Source organism: Phodopus roborovskii, unplaced genomic scaffold, assembly GCF_943737965.1.
Source record: "Phodopus roborovskii unplaced genomic scaffold, PHOROB, whole genome shotgun sequence".
In the NCBI taxonomy this organism is placed as follows: Eukaryota; Metazoa; Chordata; class Mammalia; order Rodentia; family Cricetidae; genus Phodopus; species Phodopus roborovskii.
Window position 1 is genome coordinate 1,782,732 of NW_026126486.1, and position 16,960 is coordinate 1,799,691.

Here is a 16,960-nt window from a genome sequence, read left to right on the forward strand (position 1 = left end):
TTTTGACAGCTAAGGCAAGAGCCAAGGCCAGAGCAAGGGGGGTGGAGCTGGGAGCACAGCACCCCGCCCAGGTCTGGTTTCGGCCAATGGTGACGTGGCACCCGCTGCCTTTTGTCCAATCAGCCACCGTTCCTCGTCCCCCGTCCTTTCTTTTCTGCCCCGCCCCTTCGCTTTTCCTTTGGCTCCACCGAGCTTGACCGAGCGGAAAGTCCCTTCAGCCGGCGCCGCGCCAGCAGCCATTGGAGGAAGGTCTGTTACAGGAAGATCCAATCGGGGCGCGCGCAGGGACGAATCTCTGGATGCGATTGGCTGGCGCTGCGTGTGCCCTCTCCGCCTCCGCTCCTCCCTCCCCGCGGGCGGTTCGGAGGCGGGGCAGGTGGGGGCGGGCCCAGGTAGCAGGTTCGGCTGCGCGGGGGCCGCGCGTCTGAGGTAAATACAGGGGTGGTGGGTGTGGGGCGCCGGGCTGGCCCGGGACGCCGGCTCTGAAGCCGGGCCGCGGCCGGGTCGTTGAGCGACGGCCTAGGAGGGTGAGTGAGCGCGGCCGAGGCAAGGTCCCCGGCGTTCCTGCTCCGCCTTGCCTCGGGCTCCCTGAGCCGCAGAGGCGACCGTCGGGCCTCAGCGCCCGCCCGTTAGCTGCCCCGGGCCGCCGAGCCTCTGACGTCAACCGTGGCTGCCCACCTCTGGCCTCCCGGAGGGCTCCCGGGTCGCGGGACTCCCGGACTAGGGTAGGAGCAGCGCAGGACTCAGTCTCCCTCCTTGGCCAGCCGTCACTGACAGATGGGGAAACTGAGGCCGGGACCCTGTCTGGCTCCCAACACCTGCAGGAGGCACCGAGAGCCCAGGGTTTTGGTACTTCATGTCTGTACTGTTTGGGGTGCTGTTTTTGACTCCTCTCCCGGAAGAGCAGTCTGGCCTCGCTAATGGCGTGTTCTGCTTTTTCTTTCAGTTTCCTTGCTTTAGGGGGGGGGGGGGGAGAGGATGGTTTTGCACAGTTGTATAGTTGGAAGGTGTGCCCTGTTGAGACAGGTACCTCTCCTTCCTTTTATTATCATGGTCAGCCTTGGTGGAGAATTGTGAAGTCGTGAATGAAGATCACGGTCTTGAGCTGAGTTCAGCTGGGTCAGCTGCCAGGTTATTCATGTCCTTGGCATCCTTTTCTATTCCACCCCTTGGCATTTGCATGTTTTAAGGGCTTGTCATCTTCTAGCCATCAAGCCTTGCAATCTCCCAACTCCAATTATCCTTGCCACCAACCTCTCTCTTGATTTTCCCTGGAAAGTTGTCTCCTTAGAGGAGCATTCATTCATACCTTTCTTTCTTTCTTTCTTTCTTTCTTTCTTTCTTTCTTTCTTTCTTTCTTTTTGAGTTGATGCTAATTAGGGAATCTTAATAAGACTGTTCATTTTTGTAATCATTGGCTTCAGAGGAGAATGCAGGCCTCAAGGGGGCGTGCATTCAAACGTCAAGTCTCCTGCACACCCCCTCATACCTCAAGTAGGTTGAGTGGCCCCAAGAATTTAGCCTGCTGCTCCCCACTGGGTAGTGGGTGGATTTGCACAGAATGATTTGCAGGAAATTCTTAGTGAAGTTCATGTAACTTGAATGTTGACAATACTGAGAACATTCTCTAATGTTCTGCTGCAAATTTTTAAGGTATTCTTTCAAAGAAACCCTTGTTTGGAGTGCTAACTTTTGAGATGAGCTGATAAGGCCAGGAACTTTTTATATAAAATACATCAAACAGAAGATAGCTAAACTGTGGTTAAGTGATTTAAAGGAGTCTTTAATACAGGGAGAATGAGGGCAGTATTTAACCTGCTCATCAAACTATACTAGTATTATGTTCCTGGTTGTATACTGGGATCTTGAATTTCTTTAAAACATGTCATAGGTGGTGTGAGACTAGGAATCAAATGAAGCTCAAAACAACTTGGTTTCATAATTTTGACATTTATCTTGTTTCTACTTAATATGTGTAGCAGCATAGTCTAAAATTGATTGTGATTTCTTTTATCCAGAGAATTAACAAAACTATAGGCAAAAGTCATGTTTCCTGTTTCTTGCTCTTATTTTTAACGTAGTAGAAACTTTTAGTCACCTAAAAAGGACAAGGAAATAGCACTCTGGCTTTCACTGTTGCCACCTAAGCTAATCAAGTTTTCCAGTCTATGGCCTGAAAAGACACTGACTGAGTGGGCTGTCATGGTTTTGGAGTGCAGTGGCTAGGTTTAACTCACAGGAGACAGTATTGTTGCTCTCCCCCCAGATATGACAGTAGATGCAAGAACCAAACTTCTTTTTAAACCACTTGTTTTAGGGAATTTGTCCTTGTGTCACAAGTTATTCTGGTCTTAAAGTCTCTGAATTTGTCTTTACTGTTTAGGCTTGTAACAACTTGTTCTTTTAGTGAGAGTTGTTTTTTCTTAAAATAATAGTCATCGTATCTGTCTTAAATCATTTGGAAAATGACGTGTCTCTTTTCTTAAGTATCCATGCCAGTCGCTTATCTCTTTACCATTTATGATTTGGGTAGTATTTAGTATTGAAATTTCTATGCTGACTTAGAAATCTTCCTGTGGTGTTTTAGAACAAGGAGGCTACCTCAGAAAATGCCAGAAGTTTTGAATCACACCTGTTTTGGGGAGTTTCTTAGGGATGGTACAACCTGATAACTTGGGCTGATATCAAGATGTCTTATAGTCTAGAAAAGTTAACAGTTATCATTTTTATGTAGCTAATGTCCTTTTGTACTGTGGTTTTTAGAACTTGGTAAGTCTGATCTTTAATATTTGTTATAGGACTTATATCTTAATCATTTCATTCATTGGAAATAGATCAACATTTATATTTTTCAATCTTCATTTATTTTAATGATATTTTTTATCTTAATATAATGAAACTCTACTTAGCATTCAGGCTGTCAACAAGGTTATATAAACAGATATGATTTCAAATCTCTATAATTCTTTCCTGTTCCCTCCTCCCCAGTGCCCTCAAAGGAGGGAAAAAAGTCTCTGTTCATCCTTTTTCAGGCTGAATAGTTTGAGGCTACACTGCTGTGTCCTTGGTAATGTTCTTCCAGTACTTCATTGATTTTCAAAATACACAGTCTGACCTGAGACAGTGTTTGGATGAGTTGTTCATGATATGCTCACTTTCACAGTGATTCCATTTGCCAAGTGACAAGAGAGTACAGCTGAAAATTTCTCACTTCACTCTAACCCCATCCTCTTGACTGTGAACTTGGGATGTCTTTTCCTTGTGCTGTATTGCAGCAGTTATGACCTGTATTTTAAAGCAGAGTGGGTGGAAAGCAGTCATCATACCTTACTTAAAGCTTGTAGATTTAACTGTCTAAACCTGACTATCAGAATACTAACCCTTGGTCTGGAAGGAACTCACAATGTGATTTTGATATTTCTCTTTGTGGAGTCTTGAGGCTGTTTTTAATTACATGGGGTTATATGCTTTATTTAACTACTGTGAAGATCCCAGTGGAATGAGAATATATTAGGATTATATTCATTATTACAGTGGGAGGAAAGATATGTTAGTGCATTTCTTTTGTAATGCTGATATCTTGAAATGATAAATGATCATTCTAGAAAGAACAATAAAGTTCTTGATTCAACTTTATTATTTGGAATAAAGGAAATTAATTTTAATGTGTTTCAAACCTATTAATATATTCCTTCTAAAAGAGGGAAGGTTGCACATGTTTCTTATATTTAGATAATACCTTGAATAAGGTATTTGTAACGTTTGTTTTGACTATTCTAGTTGTCTCTTGTGACCTATCCTGTTACTGAGTATAAACTCAGGTTCACTTGTGCAACAAGTTGGCAGATATTCATCACTCTTTGTCTAGGTCACTTTAAAAATGGTGCCTTAAAACTTCTGTTAATTTCCATGTACCTTTTTACAAAGTGGCTATATTATTCTTTTTTTAATGAGTTACAAAGCAATCGTGTAATCAAATTCACTTAAAATACAATGTCCTAAAACATATACAATGATTTGTCTTCCTTTGATAATGTTTCATTAACACTAATGTTTTCTATTTCAAATTGTGGCATTAGTTGTTAAGTTAGAAAACCAACAGAATAGGCAGTTTCCAATTTACTATTTAAAGATACCTGATTTTAGAAAATTTTAGAAATAAAAACAATTTATTTTAAAAATAGCTATGAAATGCTTTTGACCAAAAAATTTTGCATTTTAAAAAGATTTCCCCTCCCTTCCCACCCAACAATAACTCACTATTTTTGATTGCCTCAGTCTCTGGGAACAGTCTCAAGTACATTTTTGTAATAAGGCTTTATGCACCTTATTCTTCAAGACCCTTCTAGAATTTGTCTGTTCCTCTTTGTTTTTGTTGTTTTGCCTTTTCAGACACAGAAACATACCTCATCACCTCACATCTTAGAACTGATTAGAAACAGTAAATTGGAAAGCAAGCAGGCCACAAAAAGAGTCAAAGGCAGACTGCAGGAAACCACAGAAAATGGCTGAGTGCAAGAGGGACATATAAATATAGGCCGTGATTTATAGAAAACAGGAATGAATGACAGAGGACAAGATGGAAAGCTTTTTATAAAGTAGTAAACAGACTTATATATTGAAGCTCACTAATAATAATTTGTATTTCTAGTGATAACTTAGTGATTAAGAAAAGTAATTTCCTTTCTTGAAAAATGCTGTCATATTAATAGCATTTTAGTAATAAAACAAAACAAAACAAAGGAAACCCCCCAAACATTTTATCTTGGAGCCTCAGAGGCTCAGAGCCACATTAAGGGGTTGTGTAGCTTCTTGGATGTCCTTTTGAAGGATTTAGTTTATGTGGGGGCTAAGATTGAGGTGTCCACAGGTGTATTATGTAAGTGGCAGATATAAATTGACTCCATATCTGAGGAAGTAGGCAGTGCCCTCAAGTGGAATTAAAGACACATTACAAAAGGAAGCAGAAAGGAGAAGCTCGTGTCTCCATCTTCACCAAATGTTGCACAGATGCTTTAAGTGATGGTGGTTTGAAGGGTGCTGAACCTTAGCCTTAGCCTATCTTGGGTGACCTGCATCTCTCATTTGGGCTTACAGAGGCACAGACTTGTGAAACTGTTACTGTGATAGGATATTATCACCTAAAAGTGTTTTCTAAGAGAAATGTTACTCTGTGTGGAATTGCCAGCTTGTGGAATCATTGAGTCAAATAATACAGTTTGATGTTTTAGTTTCAAGTGTATTTGATTTGAATTACAAGAATAAAATGGCTACATATAATAGCTTTATTAATTGCTGCCTTTAACCACAGGGCTAGAGAAGGGTATCTCCATCTCAAAGAAGTACTGTATTTGGGAATCAAGTAGCTACAATCTTATGACAGAGAAACCATTATTTTCATGAAGATAATTAAATAATGAAGCCCTTAATTTTAAGGAATGAAATTGTAGTTTTTAAAAATTATTCTTTGACAGTTAGCTCCTATGCCATGGGTTTCTTAACTGGTTTATAATACCTGGGCATGGATTCCTTCTAGCAGAGCAGGCCTTAAATTCAATAGAACATGGTTGGTTGAGCCTATCACAGTCATGTCACTAGTGGGCATGTTTTGTTCCTGTTGGGTTAGTTAGTTGGGTTAGAATCATAGGATTCATATTTGTATATAATGTTTAATGTTTTGATTACTCTAACCCCATCCTTTCATTTTTTATTCCACCACTTCTATCATACAGGTCCCTTTACCACATTCATGTCTTTTTTTTTTTTTTTTGTGGCCTGTTGAGCTTAATGAGGGCCACCTGTTTGAGTACAGTTATGAGACGAAACAGTGGAGCCTAATTGGGCATAGTGGGTACATATATGAAGATGATGATGGTTTCCTCTTCCCCAGAATCCTCTAGTAGCCAATAGTTCAGCAAGTATGGGTAAAGTCTATGAACCCTTCCCTAATCCATGACTAGTTATTGACATGTCAAGTCTCCTACAGGCCCAATGCAAGGACCAAAGCTGCTATGAGTTCATGATTGCAGTGGCTGTGCTATCACCAGAAGATGGCATTTTCCTCCTCTTTTCCCTATCTTCCAGCTTTTATATTCTCCACCTCTCAATCCCAACCCTTTTTGCAATGTTCACCTAACCTTAGAGAGGGTAGTATACATTTTCTGTTTAGAGTTCAACACTCAGCTGTTCCTTTTTCTCTGCATTCACCACCATTCACCACCAAGAATCTCTGCATTCACCACTATTCATTGTAAAAAGCTCCTTTGATTTAGGCTGAGGATAACTTTGGTTTGTGGGTATAACCAGAGACATTTAGAAGTTAATTGGGTACCATGTCAATTTAGGTAAACAACAGTAGTAAGTTACACCCTAAGCCATGGGTTTCTGCATTTGTTTATAATACCTACCATGGATTCCCTTTAGTAGAGCAGGCCTCAAATCCAATAGAGCATGGTTGGTTGATCCCAACACAGTCATGCCATTAGTAGGCATGTCTTGCCTGCTGGGTTAGTATTGTAGTCCATAGGGTTCACAGCTGGGTAAGACTGCTGATGTACTACTCTGCCTACCAGCCTGCATAGTACCTTTCCGCACTATGGAAGCTAGTCAGCAGGAGGATTTGTCCATCCCAGCTCTAGCTTGGTTTCTTGGTTTCTTTATGTCTTACAGCTAAAGAATGTGGTGTCTTAAGTAATAGAATCTCATCATCTAGTTCTGGTGGGCAACCAAGAGGACTGGCAAGAGTCTGGACTGTCTTGGGGGCTTTTGCAAGCTCCTTGATGACAATTCATGAAGAGATATCCCACACCTGGCACTGGGATCTTTGTTTAATAACCGCAACTTCCAGGATCAGCATTATCGAGGCAAGCAAGATATCTCTCTTCTAAATCTAATTTTCTTTAACTTGCATTTTTAAATTGGCTTGTGAAATAGTAGATTTTTGACTGGCAAGATGGCTTAGTAGGTGAAGGTGCTTGCTGCCAAGCTTGATGACCTGAATTTGATTCCTGGGAGCCTACATGTTGAACAGAGAGAACCAATTCCTAAATGTTGTTCTTCTACCTTTACATGTGAACTGTGATACTTGTATGTAGCTAGTGTGAACAATTTTGCCTTGCTCCTGATTTTAGTGGGATTGCTTCAAGCTTTTCTCCATTTTGTATGGTGTTATTTGTGGGCTTGTTACATACACTACTTGAAATTATGTTTTAAGTCATCAAAGTAGGCTTTAAAATGAGGCTACAGAATTGTAGAATTATTTTTGTAATGGTTTTAAATGAAAAATTAAAGAGGGGAAAATAATGACTTATATTCTTTCCTTTTACACATAGTTAAAATTGTGGTATAAAAACAATTTATAGTTATAAACATCTGTAATTTATAGATATAAACATCAAAATCAGGTTGGATTAAAAATCTTAGAGCAGTGTAATATAGTTATATGTTATTATTCATAGTCCAAATTTTGGTACTACAAACAATTTTCTAATATTCTTTATATACTCAAGATTATAATATTTAATACTTGCAATTATAAGAAATTAAATAGTAGTTATAATTAATATAATTAACATCTACTTGTCTAAGAACAAAAGATACAAGATTATGAAAATGAAATTGAGGGGCTAAAGAGATTGGTCAGCGGTTAAGAGTGTGTACTGCTCTTCCAGAGGACCTGAATTCTGTTCTCTTCACCCATGGTGGGTGGCTCATAACTGCCTATAACTCCAGCTTCAGAGGATCCAAACATCCCGTTTTTGGCCTCCTGGAGTACACACATGTGCCATACAATCACAGAGATACAACATATATACATGTAAATAAAAACGAAATATATAAAAATAAAATTGAGTGAGATAATGTTCCTTTTCCGAAATAGAGCATATACATAAATGAATTTTTGAATAAAGTTCCAGAATATAATATTGTCATATTTTTAATTGATAAAAGATGCTCAATACTGTAATGTGTTACTTTCTAAGTTACATGTTTAGAAATAGCCCTTTTATAAGATTATGTGTGTTTTCTCAGTACTGTGTCTTTTTCAAATTAGGCAGAAATGCTACTATGTAAAGTTAAAGTGTCAGAGTCTGTATATTAAGGTAATCTTAAAGTTTTTGTAGGCTTCAATTTTATGATTTTGGAACAGTCATTATTGTTACTGTCTGTGATTGCTTATGTACTAGAGTTTTTAAAGAATGCAGTTACAGTGGACACAAGTCACGTGTCTTTTAGCTCTTTGAGATGTTTATAAATGTATATAGTTAAATGGGATTAAAAAAAAACTTTAGCTTTAATTTAAGGTTGTATTGAATGGAGTCTAAAGTTTGTTCTGCTTGTTTGCCAGGCACGTTGAATTGCTGCTTTTTTACAGCATGGACAGCAGGTTGCTAACAACTTGCTTTGGGACTTCCAGTGAGTTCATTTTTTGGGATTTTATGACAGATTTGCTAGTGGTTCCTTTTTGTGAGTTGATGTTCTGAAGCTACTGTCACAATGAGTTCAGGCCTATGGAGCCAAGAGAAAGTTACTTCACCCTACTGGGAAGAACGGATTTTTTATCTCCTTCTTCAAGAATGCACTGTAACAGACAAACAGACACAGAAGCTCCTAAAAGTGCCCAAAGGAAGTATAGGACAGTACATCCAAGACCGTTCTGTGGGGCATTCAAGAGTTCCTTCCACAAAAGGCAAAAAAAATCAGATTGGATTAAAAATCTTAGAGCAACCATATGCAGTTCTATTTGTTGATGAAAAGGATGTTGCAGAAATCAATGAAAAATTCACAGAGTTACTATTGGCAATTACCAACTGTGAGGAGAGGCTCAGCCTATTTAGAAATGGAATCCGGCTAAGTAAAGGCCTTCAGGTAGATGTGGGAAGTCCTGTGAAAGTACAGCTGCGATCTGGGGAAGAGAAATTTCCAGGAGTTGTACGATTCAGAGGACCTTTATTAGCGGAGAGGACAGTGTCGGGGATTTTCTTTGGAGTAGAATTGCTGGTAAGTTTTGATAAGACATTTGAGAGAGGGGGAGAGAGGGAGGGAAAGAGGGAGAGAGAGAGAGAGAGAGAGAGAGAGAGAGAGAGAGAGAGAGAGAGAGAGAGAGAAAGAGAGTCTCTGTGTGTGTGCCGGTGTGAGCATGCGTGTGTTCACAAGCATGTGTTTCTCCCTTTTTATGCAATGTGTTTTTTATTTTCATGGTCCTTAGGATTTATGTTTTTTGTTTGTTTTTGGTTCAGTTTTCAGGATGGACCCCAGGGCCCACTGAGCTATATTTCAGCCCCAAAATTTATTTAATGATAAATTGAGAGGATATAAAGACAATTCTTGAAAAAAATTTAAAAATAATCTCTTCCAGTAGAAACATAAGTCATTATTCTGGACTTTTCATATCTTAGAAGTTTTAAGTTACCTATATTAAAAATTAACACTACCACTTGTAATTAACCACTTCAAAAATATCTTGTGATACCATCTGCAGGATTTCCAGTTCTTAATGTATGGTATTAAATATAACAGTTTAGAGGCAAGATTTTTGAAGTGTGTTGTAGCAATTTCAGTTTGCTTATACTTATCCTTGATAAATATAAATAATCTTGGAATTTATTTCTTTTGAAAACATGTCTAAGAATTCTGTATTTCCAAACTGAATATTGGTTCTCAGCAATGCCATACTCTGACACATTCTTGTGAATAGAGTTTCATGCTTTATTTGCTTTTTGACTTGATTTTTCAAGCGGTGAGATAATTAGGTTTTGACAGCCAGTTATGGTATATACTAGCAGGGTTGCCAGGCTGCTTAACTAGTCTACATCAAGTTCTCCTAATCTGTTCCTCATCTGTGAAGTGCTTAGAGCACATGTGACTTGCAGTAGTCCTACATCAGACAGCATACAGTTTGTTCTCAGTAAATGGAGCTAATGCTGCTGTTTGCTTAAGGTAGAATTCTGTTCATGGCAAAAGTCATGGTAGAATTATGTTGTAAATTTCAGCCCAACCCTTTCTCAAAAGAAGTATGGTCTGAAATTAGGAGTTAGTTTCACCATCAGATCCAGCTTTTTTATTTTTTAAACACCCTAACCCAACAGTAGCTGCTAGTCATAATATTGCTTATTATGTGTGTAATTTAGAGTTGTTCCAAAGAAATCCCTTTAATGGATAATCTTTATTTCTTTAAAAAATCAAAACTAGGAAGAAGGTCGTGGCCAAGGTTTCACTGATGGAGTATATCAAGGGAAGCAGCTTTTTCAGTGTGATGAAGACTGTGGTGTGTTTGTTGCATTGGACAAGCTGGAACTCATAGAAGATGATGACAATGGATTGGAAAGTGATTTTGCAGACCCAGGGGATACAATGCAGGTTGACCCTCCTCCTTTGGAAATCAACTCCAGAGTTTCTTTGAAGGTTGGAGAAAACTTAGAATCTGGAACAGTAATATTTTGTGATGTTTTGCCAGGAAAAGAGAGTCTAGGATATTTTGTTGGTGTGGACATGGTAAGGAAATTTTGGATTTTATTATTGTGAATATTTGTATTAGTTTTGTTACCAATTTAGATATAAATAGAATATTATGTATACTGAAAATGAACTAATTTACAGTACTTTAAAGAAGACATTCCAGTTTATCTTTGGTACAGAATCAGAAACAATGCATTCATTACTTTTTTCATGTTTTAGTAAACAGGGATAATGTTCTTATTCTTTAAATTCTTCTGATAATAACTGACAAGTAGACAAAAGCAAAACCAAACCAAAAACATAAAACTGACACTTTTCCTGATCATATGATACTGTATTTTCCTTTCATTTAAAAAGATTGTTGATACATTTTTGTGTATATTTGATAAAAGTTTAATCATTTTCTGATAGTAATGAATGTAAAAATTCATTGATAGAAAATGCCCAGGAAAAGAACCATACTGCTTTTTGAGTTGACATAGTATTCCCACAGGGTTTGCACTGTTTAAAAACTGTTATCTTATTGTGGCAAAAAAATGTGTATTATAAGAAAGTTTCCACCTTGACCATGGTTAGAATAACAGTTCAGTGGCATTTGGTATTTTCTCATTATGCCTTCTCTACTGTCTTTCATCATCCCATGCTGAGCTCTGTTCCTGTTAAATAAATACTGCCCAGTTTGCCCATGTCTGTTAACTACACTTTGAGTATTTGCCTGCTATAAGTACCTCAGAAGAGGTCATATGGTATCACCTCTTTTGTTTGTCTCACTCATTTTTATTACTGAATAATCATACTTGTTAATAATGGATGCATTCCAATGCACATATTGAATTAACCTTTGGCATTAAAAGAATGAGAAGAAAGAAGTTGAGACCATTTTTGTCATAGACTGTAAGTGTGGGCAGAAGTTTGTTAATGGATAAAGGAGATTCCTTCATAATTGTTAATACCATGGTATATTGGGAGAGGATATGAACAGCAGACTCACACAATGGACATCTTTAGTAATTATTTTTATCTATTTAGAGATACTCTTAAAGAGATGGTAGGGTATGAATGTTCTGGCATGTTTCTGGTATCTTGTACTTAGAAATTATATATGATGTTCATTAGTTGGGTACAAAGTAAGAATTTGCCAGACTCATGCTATGTGAAATTAGAGCCAGAGTAAGACCCATGGGCCTCTCAGAATCACCAATAATTAAGAACCAGTATTCAGTTTAGTGTTTCAGAGGATAAATTGTGGGCTGGGTAGAGAGAAGGTTGGAGAAAGATGGCCATTAAGTCTTTGGACTTATAGTCTCCCCTTGCTATAGGTTCTTTGGCCCAGGTTTTAAATGTGACAGTAGCTGTTTAGCTCCTCCCCTTTTTTTGATGGTAGCCTAGGGAATCATCTTGTTTAGCCCAGGCAGGCTGTCTTGAGGCTTGCCTGTTAACTCCACCCTTGTTCTGTCCATCAGTTCCAAACACTCTCATTAGGCTTCTTGAGAAGAAAGTTCCATCAATTGCAACTTTACTCATGCCTTTCTGTTTCCAGGGACACTTTAGCATTCCACATACTGGTGCTCAGAGCAATTGTTTCACTGTCATCTGTCTATACCTCATGAACAACCATAATGTAGAAAATCTCCATTGTTTGAGGAAAGGCTAGTATACCCACAGATGACAAAAGAATTCTGAATTAACTACTATTCTGTTCATAGAAAGGCGTATAGTAGTATATATGAGCAAAGTGCTCAGGGATGTAAATGTGTGATTAACTTTTAAGGGTAGGTTTCTGGGTAAAACAGTGCATTCCTAGTAAATTTTCTTACGCAAATAATGTCTCTTTAAACCTCAGCTGGTGTTATTATTGCAAACTAAAGTATGAAAAACACTTTTGCTCATTATTCTGTGTGTTTGCTGTAAGTTGATTTTTTATAGTAAAACGTTACTTTAGCAGGTATTCCTAATAGAGTCTTCTTTTGGGCAAAATAGTTAAAATTTCTCAATGTAAAATATTTTAGAGGATACTTTTGTAAGAAGTGTAAATGTTCATATTTACATTTTATTGATGAGGGCTTAAAAGTTTACTTTTTAATGGAATTTCTAGGATAACCCGATTGGCAACTGGGATGGAAGGTTTGATGGAGTACAGCTTTGTAGCTTTGCAAGTGTTGAAAGTACAATTCTTTTGCACATCAATGACATCATCCCAGGTATGTCTACTTCATGTATTCAGAAGACAGTTTTTAATGTGTATTTTGTTATGAGAATGCAAATATATATACTTAAGATAGATCTCTTGAAATTGGCTTTTATATTGTAGAATTGTCATTATATAGAATATCCTTTCTCCATAAACAAAAACAATATAGGTTATTTCTAAAAGTATATAAATATAGTGAAGTTTATACATTATTTCCTATATTGTCCTCTTCTAGACATTCAAAAACTGCTACCTGTTGGAGTAAGAGTTGAAAGTAGGAGTCTTTAAAGAGACATTGGTTATCTCATCTAAACTCCACAGTGGACTCAGGATTCTTATTAAATGAAGGCTGAAGTTCTTTTTTTTTTTAATTAATTATTTTTTTTTCTGTTTATTTTACATTCTGACCAGAGTTTTCCTCCCTCCTCTCCTCCTGTTCCCCCCTCTCCTGTCTCCCTTCCCTTCTGACCCCCACCCCCATCCACTCCTCCTCTGTTTCTGTAAAAAGGGGATAGACCTCCAATGGGTATCAGTAAAGCATGGCATATCAAGTTGAGATAGGACAAAGCTCCTCCCTTTGTATTAAGACTGGGTGAGGCAACCCAGTATGAGGAATAAGTTCCCAAAAACCAGCTCAAGTGTTAAGGATGGGCCTGATCCCACACACACAACTGTCACACATATGTAGAGGGCCTAGGTCAGTCCCATGCAGGCTCCCTAGCTGTTGGTCCAGAGTCTCTGAGCCCAGGTTAGTTGTTTCTTTGGGTTCCCTTGATGTCATTGACCCTCCCTGGCTCATACAACCCTTCTTCCTTTTAATGGAACTCCTGGAGGGAGCTCTGCCCAGAGCTTGGCTTGGATCTTTGTATCTGTTTCCATCAGTTACTGGATGAAGGCTCTCTGATGACAATTAGGGTTGTCACAAATCTGATTATGGGGGAAGGCCTGTTCAGGCACCCTCACCACTATTGCTAGGGGTCTTATCTGGGGTCATCTTTATGGATTCCTGAAGTTTCTCTGACATCAGGTTTCTTCCTGACCCCAAAATGCACCCCCATCAAGACATCTCTTTCATTACTCTCACCCTCCAAGTTCTTTTTTTAAAGATGGTATTATGATAGGCCATGTTCCATAACTGTAGTCAAGAACATTACATAGTTTTATTATACATATTATTTTATTTACTATGTATATTATTTATTACAAGATAGCTAAGTGGGTGAAGTCACTTGCACTCTCTGTGTGCGTGTGCGTGTGCATGTGTGTGTGTGTGTGTGTTTATTGATTGCTGGGGATGGAACCCAGAGGTAACAGTGATAAAGAAAGCACGTTACCACTGAGCTAGAGCATAGCCTCTGAACTTAAAAACAAATGAAAACAAAAAACACCAAAAAAAAAAAAACCAAAAAGCAACCCCCACCCCCCATAAAACAAGTATCTTCCTTGGCTGCTATGAGGTGATTGACAGTGATAACAACACCAGCCCCTGCTGTTAGAATTCCCAGTGATAGGCTAGTGCAATAAAACCAACATAGTCATTCAGAGATGGTAATGTCCGAAAGCCTGTAAGTAGACCATAGCCAGGGATGTGCCAAGCCTGGAATTAGATGATTGTGCTATCTTTATGTTCTGAACAGATTTGTAATATAAACTCTTTTGCTGATGAAAAATAGAAAATGGGTTGGAGAGATGGCTCAGCAGTTAAGAGCACTGGCTGCATTTCCAGAGATCTTGAGTTCTATTCCCAGCAACTACATGGTGGCTCAAAAAACCATCTATAGTGGTATCTGATGCCTTCTGGCATAAAGTTGTACATGCAGAGAGAGCACTCATATACATAAAACAAATAAATTAACTTTAAAAATACATAAAACAGAACAAACAGCAATAGCAGCACAAAACAAAACAACCAAACTGTGGCTCAAATCAGACTTAGATTATCTATGATGAAAGTAAGTGGCAGAGCCAAAGACCAAACCCCACCTAATTATCAGCCTGTGTTCTCTTCAGTCCCCCAACAAATCTCATATCCTATGAGTGTTCTTGCATTGTGAGGATCTGCACAGAAACCCATATTACTTAGTATCACATACTGGGGGATATTGTTTCCATGGGGATGGAGATGTATTTCTCTTTGGTTCTATAAAAGATGATTTTACTGTAGCAAGAATCATAAGTGAGCAGCATACTATTTTTTTCCTTCTAATGTTTTCCCATTATTGGTAATGTTGACAACAAAATGCTTTTGAGTTTTTTTTTCTATAGCTTATTTTAGTCCTGAATTTCTTGTTTTATAGAAATGGAAAATGAAGGCTCCTGGCCTCTGCCTTTCCTGTCTCCCTGCTGGTGTCAAGTCATAATACTTGTCTTACAGTTTGAACATGCTCTCATACAGCTTTTAGTTTTGTAGCAAGAAGCATGAGATTTGTGTGACAGCTTTATTTCAATTTTGCTCTAAAATATCTGATGTACTTTAACTTTGATTTCTTTTGAGATATATTTGTTACTAATTCTTTGGGAATTTTCATACATGCATATAATATATTTTGAGTGTAATACCGCCCCCCCCAACTCCTCCTGGGTCTCCCACTCCCAATTCCTTGTCTAACCTTTTGGAAACAAATGGTTTCTATTCAAGATAAAACCTATATGTGTTTGTATTTTATTTAGTGGTATTTACTTTTTCATACATGTTTTATAGATAACACAGTTTGGGATGTTTGTGAATTGAAATACTTTTTAAAGTTATAGTGAATACTTATTGTTTAAAAAAAAAAAAAAGCAGTATAAAGCACCATTCCGTCAGATAACAGCAAGCCCTTACGGAGGCTTCTTCAGATGTGGATATTGTAGGAAGCAAAGCAGATAAAGAGTTCTTGGGGCTGGGAATGTAGCTCCATGGTAGAACACTTGAGTGAAGTTTTAAGTTCAACTCCCAGCAATGAACAAAAGTGATAATTAGAGCCAGCAAGATGGCTCAGTGGGTATGGCCACTTGACCTCAAATCTTATTCCTGGAACTCCTGTGGTAGGAGAGCATGACTCCTTCAGCTTTTCCTTTGATTTATACATGCACACTATGGCACACAGATGCACACTCATACAGGCACACACACATGTGTATACAAATTTTAAAAATAATTCTTATGTGGAGCTTTTATTTTAACCAATTAAGATAGGTAGTAAATGAGTGACCACACACAAGAAATTATTTGGGAGCTGAATTGAGAGGGCCTGTCCTAAACAAATTTGGAGAGCTATGCTGATTTTATAATGCTTACTTGCTGGACGGCTGAGAAGAAGCCTTGGTAATTCTTCCTTTTATTATTTAGGAATTTTTTTTTTTTCAGAAGAACCAATTCAGGATAGTACTGCTTCTCTACAGTCCTATCTAACTGAAACTTCAGTTAGCAAATAAATATGTTTGGGTATTTCCTTTTTTAAGGATTTTTTTTTTTCAGATGCTTTGAAACCTTAAAACCTGCAACATTTTTGAGCTAATGTAATTGTCAGTTTTTAGCTATCTTAGTTACATTGCTTTGAGTTTTGCATCTCATATCTGAATGAAGTACATTTTGGATTGGGGCAATTCTTGTTAGTATTTCCATTCAAGAAGGAATAGGATCCCTGAGCTTCATGCAAACTTGGTTGTATTGTTTTCAGTCTTCTGTAAAATGAAGATTTTAACTGTCCCACCCCCAACTCTAAACTGTATTTCTTCCCTTATATATGTATGTAAATAATATATGTATACATTCAACCTCTAAATTAGTTTGAAATGTAAATTATTTCAGCTTCTGTAGTAGCACATAGTAAATGGAAAGAAAAAAAGTAAAAAGCTGTTTTAATATTCCCTATGTTAGAACTTGGGTGTAACCTTACAAGGAATTTTTTAAACAGTACTTACCTTAATAACATTTCAATTATCTTTTATTTAAACACTCGTATAGAATTAAGAACAACAACAAAAAAAAAAAACAAGATAAAACATGAATTTCGTGAGTGGGATTCCCTTGTCAAGATCTTCAAGATCCCTGCTTGTCATTGGTGTCATTGCTGGTTTAGAGCAGCAACGAGAAAGGAAGAGTGCTTTTTTCTTTCATAGCTATTGATATTCATAACCCTGAATAGTAGATAATGAAGAATGATACTGCTTTTATACACATAAATTACACTTATTTGCCAACAAAATAAAGCTTGCAAATAGACTTTTAAAAAGTAAAATTGTTTAGATGAAAATTAATTTGGTTTATTTGAATGAGCCTTCATCTATATTTTGTTTCATTAACACTCTTTTCTTGAGGGGAAAAAG

General features: G+C 37.8%; 1 protein-coding gene across 4 annotated transcripts in view; it reads left to right on the forward strand.

Moving 5' to 3' along the window:
• The first annotated feature begins 326 nt into the window (after window positions 1-326).
• The window catches only part of Cyld (CYLD lysine 63 deubiquitinase), a 47,060-nt gene continuing 30,426 nt past the window's right edge, over window positions 327-16,960 (forward strand). For 2 of the 4 annotated variants that reach the window (XM_051195093.1, XM_051195096.1), the window contains exons 1-4: window positions 377-527; window positions 8,348-9,000; window positions 10,192-10,494; window positions 12,554-12,659. In XM_051195093.1, coding sequence (XP_051051050.1) covers window positions 8,497-9,000; window positions 10,192-10,494; window positions 12,554-12,659 — 913 coding nt within the window. In that variant the 5' untranslated portion in view covers window positions 377-527; window positions 8,348-8,496. Of the gene's footprint in view, window positions 528-724; window positions 850-8,347; window positions 9,001-10,191; window positions 10,495-12,553; window positions 12,660-16,960 lie in introns of those variants that run through there. The other 2 variants (XM_051195094.1, XM_051195095.1) reach the window with 2 other exon arrangements.